This window comes from Malaya genurostris, chromosome 2 (genome assembly GCF_030247185.1).
Source record: "Malaya genurostris strain Urasoe2022 chromosome 2, Malgen_1.1, whole genome shotgun sequence".
NCBI lineage: Eukaryota > Metazoa > Arthropoda > Insecta > Diptera > Culicidae > Malaya > Malaya genurostris.
The window spans coordinates 33,200,039-33,227,704 of record NC_080571.1 but is presented as its reverse complement, the minus strand read 5'-3'; the positions used below and the strand labels follow the sequence as shown (position 1 = coordinate 33,227,704).

General features: G+C 37.2%; 1 protein-coding gene across 1 annotated transcript; it reads left to right on the top strand.

The window, feature by feature from the left end:
* Positions 1 to 27,666, top strand: LOC131428575 (ionotropic receptor 75a-like). The gene is made up of 11 exons (XM_058592621.1): positions 1 to 8; positions 5,591 to 5,764; positions 5,840 to 6,242; positions 6,307 to 6,460; positions 20,407 to 20,544; positions 20,598 to 21,097; positions 21,278 to 21,405; positions 26,382 to 26,555; positions 26,617 to 26,843; positions 26,899 to 27,110; positions 27,172 to 27,666. The coding sequence occupies exons 1-11, from the start codon at positions 1 to 3 to the stop codon at positions 27,664 to 27,666; spliced, it is 2,613 nt and encodes an 870-aa protein (XP_058448604.1).

Sequence of the window (27,666 nt, the reverse complement as noted above, 5' to 3'; positions counted from 1 at the left end):
ATGACAGAGTGAGTGCGATGCGATCGGTCAGTAATCGCTTCGCAACTCATCGAGTTCACTCTGACATACTTGTCATTTTTCTGCTGAACTTGAGTGCGGACGGAGCTCTGCCGCGCGACTTCGTGCGATCTGTCAAGATGCGCGTCGCTTGTCGCTTACTGAATTCCTGTTCGATTTGTAGATTGCAGTGTATATTTAATAATCAGTGTGTTTTTTAGGAATTTCTCAATAATATTTATAAAGATATGAGGTTGAATAAAACTGTTTTTTTTTAAATATCGGTGTGTATTAGAGTTGTGTCTTGTAGAGTGATAAGTCCCCCAATCATGTCAGCTCCCGTAGTCATCTCATATATTCAATCGATAATTTTGAGTAAGATTTTCTGTCTCTGCTTGTTCCATTGACTCTGAGGATAAGATGAAAATAGGTGCATTCGCTTCAAGTTTTTGCGTCGAATTTTTTTTGCAGTGATATTGCTTCCTAGGCTGTGGATCATCTCGCGAATTACTTTAACGTTTAGTTGAAATTTGACAGTCGAGTAGTTATTTTGTCGTTGTCAAAAATAACCCTGCTCGAAACATGATCATTTTTGACATTGCGATATTTATTTCACGACACTGAAAAAAAATCTCATGCAAAAAAATTCTGATTCTTCAGTAGAAGTTGTAGTTTCTTTTTATACTTTCAGTCAAAGAAAATACCTCAATAATAAGTTTCAATATATTGACAAACGGCGTAAACTTTTTTTCGACGTTTCTCTTAGAGCAAATTCAATAGCTGGAAGTTTTATATGGGCGATCTATAATAGAACTAAAATTGAAACAGACAGGGAATACGCCAGCCGTTCTAGATTATTTATTCGAACAGTTCTACTGTCAAATTTAAAACTAGTATACACTGCCGTTCTATTTTTTGTATTTTTGAATCACTAGTGAAACGCAGTTGGGGCTGCTAGCTTTTTTTGGTATAATTTCCAGATTTAAATTTTAAAACTGACATAAATTATGCAACTAGAACTGGAACACTCCTGATCATGCCCTTACGTTTTCTGTATGCAATTTTTGTAGCACTTGATATAATTTTATTTTCAGTGTAAACTCGTTCTCGTTTGATGCCAAACCTAATACAGTTTTCACCCTAACTAGCTTTAAACGGTTAGTTTCGAACCTAGTTTCAACGTTGGTGAACTGAAAATCGTGTTAGATTCGAACCTGGTTTTTTATATCATGTTTGCTCAAACCCCCGTTGCTAAGTGTGAATCCAACTTAGTTTCGTGAAAAGTGTTCGTTTGATGATACTACCCTGGGTCATTGAAATGAACATCTTAGATTGAAAGTCAAGCAATCCGAAAAATAACATGGCGACTCCACAAATGAGATGACTATTGGTACAACAACTCTTTATTTTTACATTCAACGATTTGTGGTTTAGTCTTTGTTAAGACGTAGAGCCGTCTTGAGCTAGTTTTAAATATGACCAGTACCTAGCGGGGAAAACAGATTGGAAAATTGACATGCGAATGTAATTATGTAATGAAAACCGTTAGACACTGATCATATTTAAAACCCGGCGAATGACCAAAATTAGGTTAAAGTCGGGTATAAATAAACGATATGAAAAAAAATAAAAAGTTTATATTTAGAAGGTTCTATCCGGTGTTTGAATTAAAAAAAAATACTTAAACTGATTTTCCAAACTAAGGTGCACTTATCAGCTATTTGTATTAAGTCTTTTAATTGTAAGACCGCCTAAATTCCACATTATAGTCTATTATTTTCAAATCTTACATGTATCGAAAATCATTTATGTTTAAGTCAGCATTAGGCTAGATTCTGGAACCGCAGGTGGCTGGTTTCAAATATCTTTTTCTGTGACCCGTTGATTTTTGTCACTATTTCGCAGTGTTTTGTCGTTGGCTTCAGGCAGAAACAAGGAGGGTCATTTATATCGATCGGTCATATATATTCACAAGTCATGATCACAAAATAGCGTAAAATATAGCGAGATGAGTAAGTTGAAATAAATCTATCGTAGGAAGAGCATCAACTAGTTTATTTAAAATACACCCAAACATCCGTTTACGTACACTTTATTTTACGTTACCTCTTTAACGTTACTCTTATTACGAACCAAAGCCCAAATAACGTAATCTTTTTTACAAACTATGTCCCAAATAACGTAAACTTTTTTACCGAGCTTACTTCGTAAAAATAGGTTCTTGCATAGAATGAAATCGATTTCGTAAAAAGAGATACTTGCATGAAATGAAAACGTACTATTACAATATGGGTATTTTTGGAACGGGTTTGATCACAACATTCTTTTGTTCCGGAGAACGATGTTTAAAGCAAGGATGGCTTTTATCGTATCAAAAAACGCTCACTAGCAACTCTTCACACGATTCAATCAGTGCCATCGAAGAGAGACGGATATCATCGCAGCAACAAAAAACCGGCATGGTTCATTTAACATAGAATTGACACCAGTGCGAGAGCGAATTTCTCTCGATGACCTGTCTGAGAATCAAAGATTAGCTCGCTGCTGTGGGGATTCTCTCTGAAGCAACAAACGGTCGTTTATTCTCGTTTCGCGATCCGATTCTGTATGGGATGTAGGGTCGTGAAATAGAGTATGAAGTGAAGCGAAGAAATGTAGAAAAATTCTCTCGCGGTTCATGCATTGAGAGACTCGCGTTCTTGTAGTATCTTCTACCGGATTGAAAATGTTGTATACAATATAGATAAATATCGAGCAGCTTTTGTCAATTTTTCGGCAATTACCAACACTGGTTTAAAGTCGTTCCGAACTACAAGATGGCGACTTCTAGTTTATAGTTATTCCTTGAAAACCCTTACAATATGTGTATTTTAGGAATGGGTTTGATTAGTAGGATCCGGAAAATTATGTTCGGGGTCGTTCCGAAATCCAAGATGGCGACTTTCGGTTTATTGAAGTTCCTTGAAAACCCTTAAATATGTGTATATTCGAAACGGATTTGAGGTGCAGGTACCGAAAACGATGTTTGAGGTCGTTCCGGACACGACTTCCGGTTTATCCGGATTACGACTTCCGGTTTATCGAAATTCTTCGAAAACCCTTACAATGTGGGTATTCTTGGAACGGATTTAATTAGTAGAAGCCGGAAAATTATGTTGCTTCGAAATTCAAGAATGCGACTTCCGGTTTATAGATATTCTTTGGGAACTCATAACTTTTGGAACGGATTTGATGATTGAATGCAAGAAAAACAATGCTTGAGGTTGTTCCGAAATCCGAGATGGGACTCCGGTTTATCGCTATTTCTTGAAAATCTTTACTCATTTTGTAAGGGTTTTCAAGAAATATCAATAAACCGGAAGTCGCCCTCTCAGATTTCGAAACTACCTCAAACATAGCTTTTCGGAATCTGCTATTCGCCATCTTGGATTTCTGATCGACCTCAAACATCAGTTTTTGGTGTCCTCAGATTCGAACCGTTTTAAAAATATCCCTATTGTAAGGGTTTTCACCGAATATCCATAAACCGGAAGTCGCTATATTGGATTCCAGATCGACCTCAAACATCTTTTGTCGGCTCCTACTCATCTAATTATTTCTGAAAATGTTTAGGTTTTTAAAACATCCATTACGCAAAAAAAAATTTCTGAAGTAAATTTTAAATAACGTAAGGGGGACGGGTATAGCGTGATAGGTTAGGCGATGCCTTTCACACAGCCCACCTGGGTTCGATTCCCAACCCCGCACATAGGGTCAGAAAGCTTTTCTGGCCCGAGGAGGTGAATGACCTTTGTTTTACGAGCTAACTCGATTTGAGAACCCCCGTTTAGTTCGTAGGGTAACAAAGGTATTTTGGTCAACTTAAGGATTTATTTTATTTTGGTCCACTTTGTAAAAATATCCACCAAATGTTTCAATCTCTTTGAAAATTCCTTCTGTAGTAGCTATTTTAATGTGATTAGCTTCAAATTGATGCAACATGGGTTACTCAACATCGGTTGAATCCATAAAGTTTGTTAGGTGGGCCAAAATATATGAATTGGCCAAGATATCTCTGTTACCCTAAATGGAGGTTTCGGTGTAAATCATTTGGGCACTAAGTCATTCTCGCATAGTTTTTGGCCCTTCGAACATTCTTCCGTTTTGTGGAACACTTTATTTGATAGAAATGTTGAACTAAACGAGTTCTGATGGAAAACCCTATCGTTAATTGAATAGGTAAAATTTGTATGGTATATTAGAATAACAGACTATAATTCCTAAATTCCACTTATAATTTTTTTACGTTGAAGTAGTTTTACAATTATTAGCATTCATTTCGTCCAGAGTTATGCTTAGAACCAATAAAAAAATAAAACCTCGTATAAGTCTATTTAATGATCGGATTCCAGTCTCTTAAATTCATTTAGTGATTGCAAAATTCGAATAGAACTTGTAAGGCAACTCGGGAGCATATCAGAAGAGTATATACAAGTGTAATCAATTTTAAAAGTATTGCTTTTTGCAAGGTAACTGTTAAATTCAGAAATAAACTGTTCGAAAATACTGACGTTTGGGCTTAGTTCGACGAAATTCTTACCGCAATCTTCTATTTTCGCCTTTGTATCCTACAGAGAGTGGAAATGCGGCATCTCAATTTAGTAGGTTTGTTACTGACAGTTATCATCCCGACAAATGTAGCCTCAATGAATTCCCAACTAGCGCTGGAGTTTTTCACGAAAAGGATGCTGAAATCGGTTACAGTTTTTCACTGTGAAAGTACCATCAAAGGTTCGGATATATTTTTTTTCAAACCACAAGTTATACATTTCTGATTTTCACAATTTTACAGACGTATATTCTATTGTGAAATTTTTCTCCGCAAACTACAACGGATCACTTCGACTAGTTGACATCGATAGAGATATTGAATATCTCGATTATGTTCGCCTCATGCAGACTTATTCACACGATCTGGGTTTGACAATTGATTTATCCTGTCAGAAGACGGCATCGCTATTCGAACGCATATCCAGAAACAATTTTTTCAATGCTTCTTTCGAGTGGCTACTGTTTGGAAAATCTTCCATGCGGGAATCTAAAGGCCTACTGTGCCAGCAAAACTTAAACGTTGACTCACGTGTCACTTTGGCCATGAATAGTGGCGACCGACTTGAGTCATTTGATTTGTACGAAGCGTACAACACGTTCTACCGCAGAGCAGGGCTGTTCCGTGCGAATCCTATTGGCCGTTGGGACTCACGAAATGGGTTCACATTCACTTGGGTGCAGAGTTATTATGAGCGCAGATATGATTTCGAAGGAATTAGACTGCATGCTATTTTTTCGGTAAATGTGTAAAGTTCATTATCGGTCATAAATTTTTGTTGTGTATAATCTGAATCTCATCTAATTCGTGAACGGTTTAGGATCTACGGAAAAGACACAATGAAACCATTGCTCAACGTGTCAGAAGCAAACCAAGAGATCTCATATTGCTCTATCGCCGTTTGGGTTATATCTATGTTGAAATGCTTAGGATGAAACACAATTTCAGGTTTTGGTGAATCATGTAGGGCGTTCGACAGTAACTAATATGAGTTTCAAATTTCAGTGTTCATTCAATTCAGGTGTCAGAGTTTGGTGGCGACAGTTTCTTTCGGAACGTCAGTGTTGGCGTAGCTGGTCAGTTGAAGGAACATAATGTTGAGTTGGTCGAGGCTATAGTCGCCATACTTCCTGAACGTATTGCATATGTGGATTCTTCTGCGACAGTTGCAACGTTTGTGTAAGGCAATTTAATGACCATATTTGCTTCTCTTATAAATTAGACTCATATTTCCTAAATTGAACTCAGTAACAGGATTGTTTTCCGGCACCCGGTGCGGATTGCTGGTAAGAACGCATTTACGCAACCTTTCGAGGCGAACTTGTGGTACACCATATTGGCCACAGTGGCCGTTGCTTCAATAGTCCTTGGTGTGGCTTTCAGAATGGAATCGAAACACCCCGGAGAATATTTCCTTACCATCTTCGGATTCATATGTCAGCAAGGTTATGAAGACAAAACGTCAAAATGGACCACAAAGTGGATTGTTTTAGTGATGCTTCTGTTTTCGTCGTTGATGTATCAATTCTATGGATCTTCCATCATAGGTTCTTTATTAACACCGCCACCGAAAAATTTGAAAACGCTTCGTCAATTGATCGATAGTGATCTTCATGTCACGATGGAGGATTTATTCTACAATTGGGACTTCTTCAATGTATGGAAAAGATAATCCCATTCGGAAGTGCTGACTAAACTTTATTCCGGTTTGCTCATTTCAGACAACCAAAGATCCGCTAGCTACCGAACTGTTTGTCAAAAAAATATTGCGATTCCCTGACAAACATGTGGATGCTTCTCGAGGTGTAGAACTGGTACGGAAAGGTGGTTGCGCGGTTCTGTCTGACATTGGACACTCGTACATGAAAATGAAAGGTATCGTACTTTTTTTTCTCTGAATCCTACCCATCGCTGTGACCATTGAGAATCTGTTTTTCAGACACTTTCACGGATGACGAAATATGTGATTTACAGGATATAAAATTAATATCTAATCGGCACCTACAGGTGCCACTTGAAAAAGGATCTCCGTTGAAGCAGTATTTTCGGGTTACGCTGCGAAAGCTAATCGAGAGCGGATCTGGTGCATACTACAATGCTGAATATTCTGGCCGAAAGCCACCGTGTCCTCAAAATGACTTAAAAACAATGCAAATCGATATCCAGCAAGTGGCCAGTTTATTCGGATTTTTAGGGTTGGCCAGTGTGACCAGTGTGATATTAATGCTTATTGAGAGGGCACACTTTCGCTATCACAGTCGCAGGATAACGTGGGAGTTTGTGAACTAGACACTGGTTTGGTACATTCGATCAAAAATGTACGAAATTTTGCAGCACGATGGGTAAAATACTCATTTATATAGACTTATATTTTCACCACTCACTTAAGAGAAAATAGAAGCTTCACATATCGTAAACTGAAGTATTATTATGTTTTATTTAATCACAGGAAATTCGAAACGAAAATACATATTAGTTCACCTAGTGGTGTAGTGATTAACGGTTTTATGAGAAATCGAAGTAATTTCCTTTTTGGAATGTAGGGAACATGCCATCTGAGCTAATTTGTTTTGATTCCTGATTCGGTGTTTCGTTCGAGATCAAAATTTGGCTGTGGGTCGATTTCGAAGATCATATCACTAACACTTCAAGCTTCGAAGAATTATTTTTATGTCAATATTATGATCCGTACTTCAACCAAAAATATTCATTGTTATTTTAGAAGGTTATAAGTAATAAAAAGTGCCGTAGTAGTACCGAGCAGAGTCACTTCGATACAGAATATGAAACTGTTCTGCTTTTTGCTTTCCAATGATTCGTTTCCAAGAAATGTCGACACCCACCAACAATATAATTTTAATATATGCACTTTTATTAGTTAAAAGTTCATTTTCTGTGGAAACTAGGCCTTAACTAGCTGCAATTTTAAAACGCGTTTGTGGAGAACCATGTCACAGTTAGGTGTGAAACTTTAAAAATAGAAATTGTTCGAATTCTGTTCAATCGATATATCGTCAAAAGGAAGACGAAAGAATATTATCAATGATTAGTTCAGTAAATAAAATTAATTTCCTATCTGTTGTACATTCTACATTTTAGATGTGGTTTGCATCCTGATTTCAAGCCATAGTGGAACTAAATTTTCCAACCATGTTAGATTCTATACTTAAGGAGCAAGACTCTTTGCAAGCGTATGAGTAATGCCAACAATGTGTGCGTAAAAACAAATTCCGGCGCTTCTTTTCCTGATTTTGCTCAATAAATTTTCCAAATGGTTGAAAAATAAACCAATCGGTTCATACTGCTTAAAATTGCAATTCAAGAAAAGCGAAAATCTTAGTCTAAAACTCTTCCGTTTTCCTTAAAACATCTCGAGAAATATTATTTCAGTTTCAGCTTATTTCCACTGACACATTTCATTAGCAACAAACACATTCCTAGGCTGACGGCTCCCTATTTCATCTGAGCTCCTATTTCCATCTCATCCCTTCCTTCATTACTTTGAACATGAATAATATTTAACAACCTACCTGAACCAAACTGTGAAATGTTTTAAAATGATTATAAAAGCTATTGTCACACTTTTCTATTGAAAGAAATGGTTTTAAGTTCTTCGTTTATCGTTTTTTTCATTTAAAATAAACTCACTTTTCAATTTAGGACACATTTTTGTCTCAATATTTACAGTTCGTCATGTTTCTGATCATCTACTAATCGATTCGTCTCAAAACATGATCACTTTTTCGCACAATTAAACTACCATTGAATGCTGGATGACTTCATAATTAGTAATGTTCACTTGCCACTTGTTTAATTAACGATTTAAAACTTCAAAAACTACCCGACAAACAATAAAAGTCTTTAAAAATATGAGATGAAAGTTTTTAACTTAGTTCACTTGATTGCGCTTTGTTTTCATCTCATTTGGTTTCGCAAAGTTGCCAAGTTTTCTCAAAATGTTACAAAAAATAAATTGTTTTTTCTTTTTCAAATTATTATCAAAAAGTATGTTTTTGGTATCCGTGACATTAGTTTAGTTATATTATTGATATTAATACTTCAATAAAACTGTTTTTGCTTCGAATATTACCAAAAAGAGCGTGTTAAATACTAATGAAATAACCATTGTGGCAAATCTAGTAGCACTGGTTTCATTCCGCTATACGTCAACATAACGCTGTAAAGTGTGTGTGTTTCATCCGCTGTGCACAGAGATGCCAGATATTTTCAAAGAAAATATGTATTCCGTTGCATAGAATGTCGATATCTGCTCTATCTGTTTTCACTAATGAAATGATGTTAACAGATAGTTCTTTATATCTCCGTAAGTCATTGCCCCGCTCACGAGAATATTCAACGAGTATATATATATATATATATATATATATATATATATATATATATATATATATATATATATATATATATATATATATATATATATATATATATATATATATATATATATATATATATATATATATATATATATATATATATATTCATATTGGTTCAAATTTTTCATATAAATGTTTGTCAGTGTTCATAATCAATTATCTACATAAAAGATTTCCACTTTAACATGTGATTTGTCCATTGATTAATAAGCTTTTAAAGAATCACTGCAATCAAATACTAATAGATACTCAGAGAGAAAAGTCTTATTTTTAACTTCTCACTTTCTATGAACCTGTACAAATCTGTATTAAATTTAGGAAATCTGTAAAAAATCGGCACTTTGATTTAAATCAGTATGCGAACGCAAAAATCTATACAATACAAATAAATCTGTATAAATGGCATCTCCGGCTCTACACTTTGTTTTAAGAAGGGCTAATGAATAAATAGTAACAATTACATTTTGGTTTTTATTTAAAGTTCACCAAATTAACTTTACAATAAAATTTTAAATTCAAAGCGAAAGGTAACGGAAACGACCGAAAAATTTTTAGACGTTGAAATGATTTCAAACTGGTTCTAAAATATTGCGTGTTGTCTCATAGTTTGCATTAGGCCGTTTTTAAGAAGAATTCCGACATTTTGAACCTGAGAGTGTAATAGTGGAATATTTTGTTTTGATTGCTGTCGCCATTGCTAATTTATAGGATGAATAAAGGATCAACGACACGATGGATAAAAATCCATTGAGATGGAATGAGGAGCAGAGTAGTGAACACATCATAAGTGTTTTTAGCTGTTTCATGAATATTAGTTAAATTTTCGAGAAATGTGAATCAATTCTCAACGTGGAGCAAGGCAAATGGAGCAGTAATAAGAAATAGTTATAGTGATTTTAGTGGCTAAATCGGGGTTTGAAGGCGACGTCCTTAAAAATGAGATGAAATAGGGAGCCCTTTCCCTATATGGATTTTCTCTTGCAGAAATTAATGCGATATAAGGATTTACGTACCTTCTATTAGTAATCCGACAAAAAAGGAACTTTGAATTCAACACACGAAAGGCAATGGATATGAAAGGTTGTCGTAAAACTATTTATTTTTCCGGCAAACTGCTTTTGTAACAGAAAATATTTAGTTTTGTTTATTTTGTGTAGCACAATCTAATACAAATGCATTGAAGCAGTGTTACTAACTTTTTTATTAAGGAATTAAAATCTACATTCATAAAATATAAGCAATTTTCCATCAAAAGTTGGTGAAAAATTTATCAAAACTGGCATTTCATTCAAGATATCAGGCTTAACATTCATTTGAAAATAAATTATTGTAAAAAAAGATTGTTTGAATCTCAATCGTGCAATCCAATTTGATAAACTCGGTGCACTGCATATAAGAATACACAGATCTATGGCATACGTACCAAATAAAATGTACGTAATACACAAATTACCAACACAAGTTAACTTAGTTTACTCTTGATCCTTAAATAGAGAACCATTGTGCAAGTGATGTTTACATTAGTATTAAGATGTTACGGGTGACTAAATCAGGGCCATATCACATTTGTTTGCCGCGATGTGTGAGAGCTCATATTATCATCATGAAAAACTCATTTATTGACGAATCTACTTTCCCATTTTTCCGAAAACGATTACATACCATTTAGATTTATGTCATATTTGCTTGATGCCAAGTCTAACCCAGTTTTCACCCTAACACAACACAGTTTTGTAAAAAGTATTTATTTGAGGAACTTACTCTGGCTCAGTTTCAGTTTTTCAAACAAGAACGGCATTACTGATTCTAAGTTGCTCAAATTGAACGGTGGTGATATCACAGACTAACAGACAGGACACTCAAATTAGATTCTTCAATCATTTTAACGGTCATTTCGAATATTCCTTTATTTGGGACAGTACTCACATGTGTCATGATGGCGCCACGTTACCCTATCAAAAACATCCTGTCTGTCATCTAGACTGTGTTTATTTTTTCATTTACCAACAGAGTTGCCATTCATACAGAATTACCTATAATGTATTGATTTGTATACGTCCATGCGAATTTCATGCAGGATACAGATTTAATACATATTGCCAAAACTATATACATAATTGTGCCTACTTCTCATCCTCCAACGCAAGACAAAATCGAACCCGTTTTGTTACAATATTTACTTGCTTCTGGTCTGCCGCCACTTAATTTCGGGTGATAACTACCAACACAATAAAAAATAGTCTAGATGAACAACGTTGAGTCAAATAAATGGTTACCTTCCAACATCGCGAAAAAGTTAAATATATTATCAACGTAATCCAATAATTTATTGTAACGATTCATTTTCAAATATTTTGATGAAATCAGGCATCACTGCAAGCAGCTGATCGGTGTTGACAAACGAGGGGAAACCAACTAGTAAAAAAACTTTTACATAACACAAGGGGTGTACAAATAGTAAATAGTTCGCGCAGTACAATATAGGTGGAGCTAGTGCATAACGAAAAATTTTTTTTAAAAGAATTTACTCATACTGTCATGTCTGTTAGTCTGTGGTGATATGTCCGTTTTTTAGAATAAACAAATGAAGTTCTCGGAGCGCGAAAAACCTTAATTGAGTTTAGTTAGTTTTGAATCACCCACACCGAAAAGTCTGTGATCGCAAAACAAATAAAAAACTCGATATTTTATTTAGTTATTTTAGATCCGTGATTCATCGTCCATTACGATAAAAAATTGCTCAATAATGAGAGGGAATTGGACAAACTTTCTATTAAAACCTCGAATCATGCTTCTTTTTCAAGGGGTATTTATATAAAATGAGGAAAAAAGGCGGGTGGGTAATGTCAGAGACATAACTGGATGTCGTGAATACGAAAACAACTGACATGTTCCTTAACACTTCCGAATATCAATTAGTTGATCAATTGTATGAATTATGCAAGCATTCCCCTTTTCCACATTTTTCGCAAAAACAAAGAAGGCTTCACTTGATATAGATTACTGTGAATTTTACACAGCGAAAAGTGCAAAAATCAAATCAAACAGTTCTAGATTTGCACTAAACTGAGGATATTTCCCTTCGATTTGAGAGCAAGAAATCCTAATTGTTCTTTAGAAAACTATTAGAGTCATTAGAACGGCTGATTTTGTGTAATGCTCTCCACCGTTGCTTTTTCACCAATGCAAATGACTGGCAGCTGTGACGTAATCGCTCTTGTCGGAAGCGAAACTAGCTTTGCAAACGACACAAAATACATCTGCTCGCAGTGGCGATAGAATCCAAACTGATCCAATTTTTGTTAAGAGGTTTTTTTTTACCTGATTTCGTTTGTAGCTTTTTCACTAATGGGCGGTCCTAACGGCTATAAAAATAGCCGCATACAGAATTTTATTGTTCATTTTTTTTTTATAATAAAATTTTTATTCTGGCCTTTTTGCGTAAAAGCTTTACGTGGCCGATTGGCTTACATTTTTGTTACTTAATTTTTTTTTGCTATTGGATCTCGTTCAAGAGGGAGATGAGTTTCCATTTCCATCCAACGAGGATCAGAAGTCACTTCGTCCGCGGCTTATCTCATCATCCATTGCTTCATCGTCGGTGTTGTGTGTGATTTCCGTTTTATTTTCGTTTTCCTTGTTGATCGTAGTCTTGGGCTCGTTGAGAGTTGCTATAGATGCGCCTTGTTGCACATTGGTTGCAGTTGTTGGTTGGTTGGAGGGTAAGTTGTTAACGGCAGCTGGTGTACTTTGTTCTATAGGGGATACTGATGGATTCGTTGAAGGGGATGCTTAATTTTTTTTTATAAAATTTTGTTTATTCAGGCCAATTTGCGTACAAGCTTTACGTGGCCGAATGAGCCATGGTTTTGTTATATAAAATAATTTTTTTACCGTTGGATCTCGTTGTCGCCCTTTTTCTAGGGGGAGAGGAGCTTCCATTTTTATCTTGCGATGAGTGAGGGGCACTTTGTTCGTGGCTCGTCTCGTCCTCCATTGCCGCATCGGTGGTATCGTTGTTGGTTTCCGTTTTTTCTTCGTTTTCCTTGTAATTCGCATTCTTGGGTTTGTTGTTAGTTGCTGTAGACGCGCCTTGTTGTGCATTAATTGCAGTTGCTGGTGGGTTTGATGGTACAACAGGAGTACTGCGCTCACTAGTTTCCGTTGTTGGGCGGTTGTCCTTATTTTTGTTTGAAAATGTCCTTTTTGCAGTTTCAGTGCAAGGTTTGCCGTAGTGTGCAGGTTGTTCGCAAAACTGACATGTAACTAGCTGATTTTCATACGTAATCAGCGTTTTACACGGATGTATCCCGTCTTGATCACAAATGATGTAAGATGGAATTGCTTTACGTAGTTGCATACGTACCACTCGCACGCCATTCCGGATACCCGGAAAAAAATTCCGCCATACTTCTTTTTCGATGGAAAGAACTTCACCGTACTGCGACATACTTTTCCGAAAATACCCATCGCTGGTCTGCGGGGGAAGGTCATGCACGCGTACTTCTATGGCATTGTCCACCATGTACACAGGGATTTCATATTTAACATTGTCATGATTAATACTGTGCACCGCGTTATTAACCGAAGCAAATGCAATTGCATCTTTTTCACGTTTGAACATAATGTACACACAGTTAGACGCCTTGTTGAATTGAATCTCACTTACATCATTAACGTTTAGATGCATTCGTTCCTTAAGCAAAATTTCAATTTCGGTTGGTGCTGGTCTAACTTTGCAGCGCTTGAAATCAATACAAATTGAATTTGGCCTTGTAGGCCAACTTTATCACATGGCTTACCGTAGTGAACAGCTTTTTGGCAATATTGACATGTGGTCATCTGATTGTCATAGGTAACAGGTGATTTGCACGGAATTCTAGGCTTCTTCAAGTGTATGCGTAATAAACGTACGCCATTTAGAATACCGGGGAAAAAATTCTTCCACTTTTCTTTTTCCATAGAGAGAATCTCTCCGTATTGGGACATAGTTTTGCGAATATATGAATCGGTGACGCTTGAGGGAAGATTATGCACACGCACTTCTATAGCACTATCTTCCATATACACTGGAATGTTGTACTTAATATTCTCGTGCTCCACATAATGCACATTGTTATTGTCTTTTGCGAATTGAATTGCATCCAACTCTTTATAAAACTGGATGTAAACAACATTATTCGTCTTATTACATTGAAGGAAATGCACACGTTTAATGTCAAGATGCTTTTGCTCCTTAAGCAAACCTTCAAGTTCTCGTATCGAAGGTCAAATTTTGCACTGCCTGAAGTCAACAACAATTGTATTCTTTCGTGTCGGCGGTAGCTTTTGTTCGTTTGGTTCACTCATTTTAAGGTCGTTCTATTGTTCATTACATAATACTGTACTTGGTATCTTCTGTCCCGAACGTAAGCGGTTTTGTTATATCGACTGACTTGGATGAGATGTACGAGCGAACTGTGTGTTCATTATTTCATTTCGGATTTGCATAATTTATTGAAAGAAACTATCAATATGCCGTAGGGATTCAATCCTGCCTTTCAGAAGGACCAAATTCTGGAACTCACTACGATATCAAACACTGTTCGGAACATTTTCTCGAACGATTTGTTGTACAGCAGCAGATATTTTGTTCTCTTCCTCAGAACGCGTTCTGATTGGCTGGTGTTGACATGGGTCAAATGGGTTTTCAATAGTGTACTATTGAAATACTTCAATGCTTTTTCTATACACGCTTAAGTTGAAAAATTATTTTTAATTATTTGATTCGTTAGATACAACAAGAGATATTCACGATCAAAAACTTATCACTCTCTCAGAGGGTAAATTTTGAAAAGGCACCCCATAGTAAAGTAAGTCGTATTCACGACAAAATATTGACTCAAGCTCCTTTTTCAATGAATACACAATGAATGGAAACGATTCAAAAGACTTTGCGATACTTATCGTACAGAATCATTGCATGGCTAGTACTACGATCCTACTGGCGTTATGATCGTAGGGCTGTCAACGAGATAAATTTGACAACAATTCTGGCATCGCTTGCAATTGTATTTGTGCGCAAGCGACTTTTTGAATGTTCGATTTTGTTTGCTAGTAAAGTATCATAAGTGTAGTAAAAAATGAAGTGTACCCATCAGGTTTGCTCAAACTCAGTGAGAAAACAGCACAAAACATTTGTACTCACTATTTGGTATCAATACTTCCCACTGATGGTTAACAACGATTGTAAACAAGCTGATTAGAGCCATTCAAATGTAATCGTAATGTTTCCGCTGATCTCTGCATGTAGGGTCACTAGCCGGACCTTTCGTTTGACTTCTTCCATAAAGTTTGGCACATCCTCCTTGATTACTTTTCACGCATCAGAACACCAGTTGAGCCGCTGGCAACACTGTCTTTTTCGTCTTTCTGAGGTTCCACTTGACACATATTTTTCTATTGCGCGAAGCTTTGGTGTGTTGCGAGAGTTCAAGTCCTTGGACACTATCCCTAGGTTGCTCGCGGCCTACCACTCTAATGTCTTTTTCTTGTAATGGCAGGATGTCAAATCCTGCCAAAACCAAACACATTTGTTTTGCTTACAGAAAGGCCTTATAAGTTTTTTTCAGGCACATAAATTTCACTGTCGCAAAGTAAAAGTCGTTATTTAAGCCGAAAAAACAGATGGTCAGAAAAACGACATTTTCCGTTGCGAACTTTGAAAGCTTAATGTGTTTGGAAACCATTGAAACTCTGTCATCTTCACCTTGTCTTGAAATATTCCAGTCCAAGAACCCGTTCAGGGTCTGCTTTGCAGTAGGTTGCATCATTCCGTACAACACAATCAAACTTAGATGGTATTTTCAAGTACTATTGTACTAAGGTCGACTTTTAAGGAGTGTATCGAAAATAAGCTATCCACATACATTTGTGTACGCATGTATTTCTGATGGTTTTTTATACTCAGATCACAGCATGCTGTGCGTTTGGATGTCTGTTTTCGTTTGTTTACTTGTTTGTGCGGTTGAAATTCTGCGTTTTCAAAATGTCGCGTATTGAAAAGGAAGTGAAAATTAAGGTTCTGGACAGTGAGAAGGGTATTATTATGCGAAAATTGGCGAATCGGTTTGAAATTTATCATTCTAGTATTAAAACTATCATTAATGAGTTTAGGGAACACTATTCTTTGGATGAGCTACCAGGAAGAGGCAGAAAACCCGGTTCTTCTAACCCGAAACTGGACCAGAAAGTGGTATCTCTAATCATGAAGAACAAATTAATGTCAATACGTGATTTGGCCAAAAAGCAGGAACGAGTGTCGAAATGATCCAGCGTATCAAGAGGCGAAATCACCTGAAGACCTACAAGAAGCAGAAAATCTCGAAACAATGTGTAGAACAAAAGAAGCGGGCAGCAACAAGGGCCCGGGAATTGTATTCGCGTCTTTTGCAGTGTCCGATTGCATGCGTTTTAATGGACGATGAGACTTATGTAAAGGAGGACTCATAAACCCTCCCGGGTCCGTAATACTTTACTGTCGTCGTTGGGGAGGATGTGAGCGATGCGGACAGGTCGATTCAAGTGGAGAAATTCGATCGAAAGGTACTGGTATGGCAAGCAATATGTTCCTGTGGTTTGAAATCAACCATTTTTTTACTGAGTGTCTCCAGAAGAGATTGCTGCCTTTATATAAGAAGCATAGTACACCTTCACTGATTTGGCCGGATTTAGCGTCGGCCCACTATGTCAAAATCGCTCTCAATTGGCTTGCGGAAAAGGGTATAAAAAAATATCAATCCACTAAATTGCCCGCAGCTTCGACCCACCGAACGTTACTGGGCAATCGTGAAGAGAATCTTCAAGAAGACTGGTAAGGCAGCATGAGTTCAAAATAATTTTTGCTCAAGCGTCCAAAAAATGCGATGCAACACTTGTCCGGACTTGATGACGAGCGTTCGATCAAAAGTTCGAAAATTCGTGAAGGAATAACTTAAATTTTATCCGGTTTTCATTATGCTCAATTTTAACATCGTACAATAAAGGATTAATTTTTAGTTTTAATAAAATAACGTTTTTTATCATAATTTGAAAGAAAAATTTGTGTATAGCTTATTTTCGATACACTCCTTATGCACGATTATAAGCGACACTCACAGATTGTTAGTGTCATCTCTGACGAAAAGGTTGGAGTTCTGCTGACGAACACTTTGATTATTTTGGTGACAGTGAGTTTATCTTCTTGTTTCGATGCCATTTTCAAATTAGAAGAGCAAATGTCATAATCAAGCGATTCTAACTATCTGTCGTATCCGTCTAGTAAAATAACTGAACATCTGATGTGAAATTAATTCTTAATCTTCTTAATTAATTAATCTTCTATTTATAGGAAACTAGAATTGAACATGCTTCGGGATTATGTTGGTGTTCTGATATCGTCCTGAAAACAAAGTTTTCATAACCAAAGCATTCAAACGCGAATGGAAATCCAGGACATGAATGCAATAGCATGCATCTGGTCAAGATTTTACTGACAGAGACTTATTAGTTGGTTGTGAAACTCGATTCAAGTGTATTCCAAAATAATGTCTTCAGTGGTGTCAGTTCGTTGTCAGGTTGAAAGTGTACCTTGACAGTGTTCTGCATATCTTCAATGTGTCCGAGTATTGCGTATTTGCAATAGGCATGATGTCTCAAATTGAAGTTCACTAATTTCTTATCGTAACACCCTTTAATATGCTTTCAAGCACATGTAACGAAGAAATGCTTATTTTAATGGAATATCACTGCTGTAAGGAGCTCTTACTTACGACTGGAATGAGCGTGAGTTTTTTCTGTTTGCGGGTTCGAATAAATTCATTACAATTCATTGGCTCGTAAACTAGGTCTGAAAATTGGTACAGTTGAGTGGAATTTTCTTTGTATTGCATCGCGAGTATTGGCAATCTATCACTTTAGTTTTCTTACAATGCTGAATGAAAAATAGGAAATATTATCAGCTGTACACCTTTGCTTCCACCGTTTTCCGATAGGTGGCTGTACCGGCTGAGGCTGGTCAAAATACATAGATGATAATGCCTTCAAAGTGAGTGTGTACAGTGCCTAATGAATTGTCATCGCCGTTTCAGTGACAGTTGTTCTTGTTTTCGTATTATTCAAGCTCGAAAATGTCAGTTTATGTGCCCAATTCTCGCCATTTGCGGAAAGTTTTACTTTTCTGTTACAATTCGAAAAAAAAATGCAACTGAAGCGTATCGAATGCTTTCAGAAACTTTCGGTGATGCTGCTCTGAGTAAAAGAACGTGTCGGGAGTAGTGTCAACGTTTTAAAAATAGTGATTTCGATGTCATGGTGGTGGAAGCGAAAAAACCTTCAAAGATGAACAACTAGAAGCATTGCTTGATGAAGATTCGTGCCAAACCCAAGAAGAGCTTGCCGAATTGTTGGGAGTGAGTCAGCGAGCCATTTCAAAACGTCTCAAGGCCCTGGGCATGATTCAGAAAGAAGGAAACTGAGTGCCGTACGAGTTGAAACCGAGGGACATTGATCGCCGTCTATTTGTATATGAGCAACTGTTTCGAAGACAAAATCGTAAGGGGTTTTTACATCGAATCGTGATGAAAAGTGGATTCGATACGATAATCCTAAACACAGAAAATCGTGGGGAAAGCTACTTCGTCGGAGGCAAAACCGAATATTCATGGCGCCAAGGTTATGATTTGTATTTGGTGGGATTAGCTCGGTGTGATTTACTACGAGCTCTTGAAACCGGGTGAATACCATCACAGGAGATCGCTACCGAACGCAACTGATGCGCCATAGTCGCGCGCTAAAAGAAAAGCGGCCACAATATCAAGAGCGACATGACAGTCATCCTCCAACACGACAATGCTCGGCCTCACGTTGCAAAAGTGGTCAAAAAGTACCTGGAAACGCTGAAATGGGAAGTCTTGCACCACCCGCCGTATTCCCCAGATGTCGCCCCTTCTGACTTCCACCTATTTCGTTCGATGGCACACGGCCTGGCAGATCAACATTCCAATCCTTCGAAGAGGTGGAAAAATGGATTGCTTCATGGATAGAGTCAAACGAGGACTCCTTTTTTCGAGCCGGGATCCGAAAATTGCCGGAAAGATGGCAGAAAGTTGTCGCTAGTGACGTACAATACTTTGAATAATACATCTGTAAGCACTTTTTCGCAATAAAGCTTTTAATTTTGGAAAAAAAGGCGGAAGCAAAGTTGTAGACCTGATAGAAATGAGATATCTAAGCACTCACAAGTTTCCCACCAGCTTTCAAAACATTTCCAAAACAAATAATATTTCCAATATAAGTACGAAATTATTTGAGAAGTTTTGTATAAGTATGAAATTATTTGAGACGTTTTGTATGCAAAAACCGGATAGAAACATGAAATACAGAAACCGGACTTGGATTTTTCAATGCAAAAACTTCTAAATGCTAAAATCGGATGAAAACTACACCGGTTCTTCTGAAACAAATGTCTTTATCCGACTTTTGCATCGAACACTTGGAGCAAACTGTCGCTTCGGACGAAACATTGTTCACTTGTTTTTTACGGGCAGGCTGATCTTTGCTACTTTTGGTCGAAAAAATTGTTACGCAAGAACCGGTTTTGTATTCAAATTGTTTTTGTCCGATTATTACAGTTAAAATGTTTTTAAAGGCTTTTTTTCGCTTTGCAAAATTTAAGTCTGGTTTTTGCACTTGTTTATATTCGGTTTTTGTGTTTTAAAATAGTAGGCTTTCCCAAACTACTTTGGAAATCCTGATCCTAAACTAAGTCCTAATTTGTCATAGAATAGTATGCAGGTCTGCATAACACTATTCGATTATGACAAGGTGGTGCAGAAGTCTGAGAACCGAATTCGTAAGAAAGACGGAAGTTTGATTATCTAAACATATACTTAGTACATCAAGCATAAAGCATAAATTAACTACAAAATCAAATAACTCCAAATCAAAATTATTTTAATGATAAGTTTTTATCAAACAAACAAAATAGAAACTGACAAATTATACATGAAGAAATTGAGAAAATTGAAAAATGGTTTGAAGTATGAAGTATGAAGGCAGAACACGGATCAGTAAATCTTTTGGAAGCTTTCCTTTCCAAGGCCCGAAATCAGTTATACTGTCATTACCAATAATGGAGAACATTATATCGGTAAATTATAGTATTTGAGTTTGGAATTGTATTAGATTATGGGAGAGTCTATGTTATTATAATGATTGCATTTTTAATGAGAATAATGACTATAGCACGTTATCGATCCTATTCTAGTTATTGTCAATTTATGTGTCAAAAGATATCCTGTACTAAATCGCTTGGCAGTTTAAATAGCATTAAATATTTATCTGGCTCAAATGCTACCTCGTGAATTCCTATAAAATCATGCGATTTCAAGTCAAATCCTACATCAGTAATGAAGTCACTGGTTGTTTTGCTACTTTTGGTTCACTGCACTGATGCCATTATGAATGTGAAATTGCTGGACGATTACGTTCGATGGCAGCGTTTGGGGATTGTAGTGATTTTTCACTGTATGAATCAGAACAGCGGTAAGTTTCCGAAGATTCATTTGAGGCTTTTTATTAAATTATTTTGTTTTTAGAAATTTTCCAAATATCTCAGCAGATAAGCCTTTCTTTCAACGTTCAACTTTACTACGAAGATATTTCAAACTTTTCCCCTTCACTGTGGAACCACAGTCACGTGATGAGGTTTGATTATAACAAGGTTGGAGCTGTTGTCGATTTGGACTGTGCCGAAACCTCTGGTGTCTTTGAGAGTATCTCTCGTTACGAGTACTTCAACGGATCCTACTATTGGTTAATGTTTGAAAACGATTCCCTGGAGTCGGCCACATGCTTACTGGACGAGCAGAACATAAACATAGATGCGAAGATTACTCTAGCCGTTTCGAGAGATGAAAGGAGCACCGCTTTCGATCTTTACGATGTGTATAGCGTTATCAGGGACCGTGGGTCTCCATTGAATGTTACACTGATGGGTAGTTGGTCAGTGGAACAAGGACTGGATATCGCAGTCCACCAGTCGGAGTACGAACGTCGGTTTGATTTCAGAGGAATGTGGTTGAAAGCAGGGGTGACGGTGAGCTAACGATTAAAAACAAATTTTTGCAAATTGTCCCATCTGTCGACGGATCTTACTAAATAATTATTATATTATTTTTTCAATCATCTAATCTGATTAGATGACAGATAGGACATTTTGTAAACTCTATCTTTAATTGAATTAAGACCTTTCATAGTTTTATTATCTTCATTATAGGTGTTGAATCAAGTTCACAATATGACGCTTGTCCAGCACTTGAGCAGTGAGGCAAAAGTAGACAAGTATGCACTTCACAGATACGGTTACCGGATGTGGGAACTGGTCATGCGGAAGCATAATTTCACGTAAGTAGAAAGTTAACACGTCGGTCTAAAAGTCCCTGGTTTGAAAATGAGATCCACACTTTTCTCCATATCTTGATTTTATTCATCAAAGAGAAGATCTTGAAGAGCTATACAATTGTTTCAAGGACGTTTAAAGAGCACCACTTTAGCCTCAAACAGTTTCAGCTTTAGTCTCATCATTTCATTTGGGTCTCTTTCCAGAAAACTTCTTTTTTAAATCTCATCACAAAATATTGTCGATTGGGGCCAAATCTGGTGAATATGGTGGATGCGTTTTGCATTCTGATTACTAACGTAATATGGAAACAGAACAAATTGGCTCAGGTGGCTCGTTCTCCTAATTATCTGGAGATTTGTGCCCGGTTGCCGGTACCAACTTTTCAAGCACAAATTTCATATTCAATTGAGAAAACCCTTTATTTTCCGATCTTTACAAAGTCACCTATCTTTTTCAACTATACTTTTTTGATTTTTCAAAAAGATGGAATGAACTTTCGGGATAACAGCCGCACTTGGATGATCATAGGCGTTTAAATTTAGTAAGGGGTGTATCGAAAATAAGTTATCCACATACATTTGTGCTGTACGTATGTATTTGTGAAGGTTTTTTATGCTCAGATCACAGCATGCTGTGCGTTTGGCTGTCAGCTTTCGTTTGTTTACTTGTTTGTGCAGGTTAAACTCTGCGTTTTCAAAATGTCGTGTATTGAAAAGGAAGTGAAAATTAAGGTTCTGGACACATGGCTAAGTGAGAAGGGTATTACTATGCGAAAATTGGCGAAGGGATTTGAAATTCATCATGCCAGTATTAAAACCATCATCAATAAGTTTGGGAAACACTATTCTTTTGATGAGCTACCAAGAAGAGGTAGAAAACCCGGTCTTCCAAGCCGAAACTGGACCAGAGTGTGATATCTCTAATCATGAAGAACAAATCAATGTCAATACGTGATTTGGCCAAAATAAGCAGGAACGAGTGTCGGAATGATCCAGCGTATCAAGAGGCGAAATCACCTGAACACCTACAAGAAGCAGAAAATCTCGAAACAAAGTGTAGAGCAGAAGAAGCGAGGCCCGGAAATTGTATTCGCGTCTTTTGCAGTGTCCGGATGCATGCGTTTTGATGGACGATGAGACTTATGTAAAGCAGGACTCAAAAACCCTTCCAGGTCCACAATACCTTACTGTCGTCGTTGGGGAGGATGTGAGCGATGTGGACAGGTGGATTCAAGTGGAGAAATTCGTGGTATGGCAAGCAATATGTTCCTGTGGTTTGAAGTCAAAAAAATTGGGGCTCAAGCGTCCAAAAAATACGATGCAACACTTGTCTGGAATTTGATGAAGAGCGTTCGATAAAAAGTTCGAAAATTCGTGAAGGAATAACTTAAATTTCATCCGGTTTTTATCATGGCACTTCCGGTTCTGGAGATATAATGGTATAAGTGACGTAAGCGACAAAACACGTTGTTTTTCACCGCTCAATTTCCTGACGTCCAGGCTCGTTTGAAAGCTACTATTGAATTGTGGATGAAATTCGAAAATCAAATGGTTGCCACTTCTGGTTCTTAACATATACTGGTATAAGTGACGTAACCGACTAATCGCACATTGTTCTTCCGCTGAATTCTCTCGCAGATGACTTAACGAATTTCGATAGACTTATTTGAAATCAAGTTTTTAAGGGTTATGGTAAATATTTCCGGTTCGTTTGAGGTAATGTTTTATGTGACGTAACCGATGACGTAACCGAATTCTACCATTAGGTTATTTGATAAGCTCACAACACTTAATAAGACTATTTAAATGTCAAGAGAAAGGCGTTATCACACCACTACGTGAATGAAAAAGGTTATTTTAACACACGAGATTATTTTTTCTCAATTGAATCTAATTTTCCAAAAGTAGCGAAAACAAAGCAAAGCACAATAACAAACATACTAATGAATATAATGTCATGAAATTTTGACAGATGACATATGAAGGAAGTCTCTATTGAATGCTAGAGGGGTTTTGAATTACCGACCCATCTGTCTGTGAGACTTATCGACCAACTTAGATACTTCGCGATACTTCCTCATGTAATTTCTGTCTTTCTCATATTGAAAGACTTTGTAAGTCCATTAATCCCATAGCCTGCTATTAAACGAACTTCCGGTTCGAGAGTAACAGAGTAAAAAGTACAAACAAATTTTAAAAATTGCACTCGATTTTCTCAGACACCGCTTAACCGATTTTCTTTATCTCAAATTCAAATTATAGGTCTAATAGTCCCATAGATTACTACTGAATTTCATCTGTATTCGACTTTCAAATGTGCAAACTAAATTGTAAAAGTGTACTCGATTTTCTTAGAGACCGCTTATACAATTTTCACAATCGTAGATTCAAATGAAAGGTTTGACAATCCCATATAGCCTTACTGGAAATGGAAAACCTTACAATTCCATATAACCCTACCCTACTTTGATCCAGAAACGATATCCAGTTTCGAAGTTACAGGCTGATAAGCATAAAATTTCCATTTCCAGGAACGTATTTTTATACATGACACGTAAAAATCGAAACAAATACATTCAAATAGGCGCCCAAATACGTTGGTTTTGGATACACCGGATCATCGTTCCTGGTAGTGCTGTCAAACTTCATTCAATTCAATTGAAATCGAATGTGTGCACACATTGACGAGCACTCTACTGTAGTAAACTTCACATTCTAACACACACCCTTCGCAGTGGAACCGAATGGGCATCATTCCGTCATTCATTCGTTCGTCTTTCTATCGTAGCTCAGTTTAACCACCGTCAGTTTATCTTTTAAAGTAACAAACTATCTCTTACAATTGAATGAGAGAGCGGCCTTTAAGTGAGGTTCATGTAAATTGTAATGTAAAATTCGAATTGGTTCAAGATAATAGATGAAAGGTAAACCAGTCATGATAACTGATAACTTAATTGCAAAATAAAAATTAAATTAAATGTTTCCTCTTTCAGTTTTTATTTTTAATGTTTCGAAACACATCTCAATACAGTCGAAACAAACTTGCTGGTGATAATTGAAAACTCAAATGAGAACCACCGTTGATGTTTATGCCAATTCATTCGCACTTGCTCACTACCCACAGTGAAGACAAGGAAGACAATGAAACAGATAGACGAATTGGCACTACAAACTGAGCAAGCAAAACTTCAAGTGACTTGGTACGGTTTTTCGATTGACGATGAATTCTGGGAGCTTCGGAAAAAAAGTAAAATGAATAAGAAGGGACATGCCATCAAACGGCCATCAAAATTTTCGATTGAAATGAAGTTTTACCGCACTAGTTCCTGGTTCCGGAAGTACCGGAAAAGTGTTCCAAACCGAAAATCGCTTCAATTTCTCGAAAGCGACTAGACCGATCTTCGCAAACTGATCAGCAAATTAAATTAAAAGTATTCTGTTTCCATAAGTTGATGTAGAATTCTGTCCAGATTCGGCTTCCGGTTCCGGGAATACTGTCATTTAGAGCGACAATGCAACAAAAACCTAAAAGTTGGTTCAAAATTGTTTCAATTTATAGGTTATGCTAGTTGCTGGCATAACGAACCGATTTCAGTTATACCGGTTCCTAGGTCCGATTCTGGAAGTCCCAGAAATAGTGGTTACAAACTCAAAAACGGAACTCTCTTCATTTTCTTAGAGACGGCTGAGTAGATTTTCACAAATTTAGACTCAAATGAAAGGTTTTATGGTCTCATAGACTGCAATTGACTTTTTCCGGTTCTGGAACGACAGGGTGAAGGGTGTTTGAAATTTATACCGTCATGTAGAGCGAAAATGCAATTTTTTAAAAATAAATTGTAAGGGTCGCCCAGAATTTTTCTATTGTGTGAAGTTTCGACGAGTTAAGCGGATTAACCTCGTTCGGTTCAATAACAACATCTTTGTCTATCTACGGTTTCGCGCAATGGTACAATGCCAAATCCCGCCAAACCAGAGTGTAACTTTTGTGGCACTGGATGAGGCACTTCTGGAGGCATTTTTCTTTACATATTCGTCCGTTGATGCTGCCGATCGTTGTGTACGGCTTGCTGAATTTGACGCACACACAAATCACCAAGTATACTTGTTGGCAGAGATGGCATTTCACCAGAGTGATACACGCTCGAGTCAGATTCTTGTCCACACCGAGGATGCAAAAAACGAAACACCGCACAAAGAGGAAAGCGCACTTCTTCTCAGTGTCGAATAGACAGCATTTGAGTGTATGCTTGTGGTTAAAGCAGCTGGCGCGAGTGAAACACATTCTCTTCGCATGAATCGCTCACACGCGCTCTCGTCTAAATACACCCAAGTGACCACTGGCGCGTGATGGTGAGCGAACACTTCTGTGAACTTCAATTAATAGAGAGTAGATCTGGCCTTGCTATGAAAAATTTGCTAGGAAAACCGAAAATTTTACGATGAATAGTTTTATTTTGCTGGTTTTGCGTGTCCACGCTTCTTCTACGCAAACCATACAGCAGAGTGCTCGCCGGCGTGTACACCTCTGTGAAAGTATCTGCATCCACCTCAGAGAATTTATTAGCTAATGCTCTAGCACTTTGGTGCGATTCAGTGGAAGAGGTAAAAGGAAATAAACAAACGCACTCATGATGCGTGCACACTTTATACAACAGTGGTGTATAAATGTGAAAGAGAAGAGCTCTCGTTGAAGTTGTCAGTGCGAGGGGAGAAATTTTGCTTGCTCTTCGTCACACAGAGGAGATAGACATCTCTGATTGTTGGCAAATTATTAACCCCTCATCTTTCGAAACTTGCATTTCTTCGCCTCAGGGAATTATGTTCAGTTGAAAATTGGAAGGTTTCTTTCTGCACCACCCTGTAAAAATAGTGTTAAAGTAGAAACGAGGTTAGGATCAACATCAAACAAAAATGACATTGTTCTAATTTTTCAACGCGCCATAACTTTGTAACTTTTTCCAACGGTTTCATTCAAGAATGCACATGGTTCGGATGCCATCTCGGGGACTGCTGGATACCGACGGACATTCTAGTCAGGGAGTTGTTGGTTTGCTGGCCACCAGAGAATGTGATTTGATTGTCAATTGTTTATTCTACACGAAACCAAGAGTGGGCTCGTTTGATTACACGGTAACGGTAGCCGTGTCCAGGTATGAGAATGATATTTCATCAGTTTCTGCAGTATTTTCATTAACCCTTTTGCTGAATCAGGATGCTTTTCGTGTTCCGGCATCCAAAGAAAACTCAAAGTCATTATGGATTTCTAACACCATTTCGATTCGATCTGTGGATAGGAGTACTTGTACTTATTTTGTTCGCAGCAGCCATACTATTCGGAAACTTTAATGCTGAGTCTTATGAACAGCCCTCCGAAAATTTATCCAGGGACAATCGGAGTCTGTCACTTCTAATCATTTTTGGAATTCTCAATCAACAAGGTTAGTTATATTATATAAAAAATCGAGCAAATAAAAAGTCAAGATTATTCAATAGGATTTTCGAGTAAAACAACATACAGTTCGACAAGAATCACGCTAATTAGTATGCTAACGTTTTCAATTTTAATCTATCAATTCTATTCGACTTACATCGTCGGTTATCTGTTGATAGTCCCACCGAAATTCATGAATAGTCTTAAGCATCTACTCAACAGCGATCTAAAAGTTTTAGTAGAGAATCTAGATCACAACAAGTTGTTTCTGAACGTAAGCATGAACTGTTTGGCTAACTTAGGATTATGACACTTAAATGATTTTACTTTTACAGACAACCAAAGATCCGGCCATAATGGAATTGTACAATCGGAAGATTCTCAACGGAGAAAACAACTTTGTGAACGTTAGCGAAGGAGTTGCACGAGTTAAAGAAGGAGGATATGCATTCCAGTGTGATCCGACTTATGTCTATCCGTTGGCCAAAGAAACATTTACCGATAGGGAGATTTGTGATCTACAGGAAATTCATATCCATCCGTCCTATCCGATGCACTTGCCGCTCCGTAAGGGTAGTCCCTTCAAGGAAATGTTCCGCATTACATTACGGAAAGCGGTGGAATCTGCTGTCACCAAGTATCACCAGGATCGTTTCTTCAGCAGTAAGCCCAAGTGTGCAACTAACGAGTTGCAAACTACAACAGTTGATTTGGAGCAAGTTTCAATGTTGTTCGTTGGACTTTATATCGGTATTCTGTGCTGTTGTGGTATTCTTTTGTTGGAAATTTTAAACTACATCATTATGAAAAAAATTCAGCAAAACAATTAG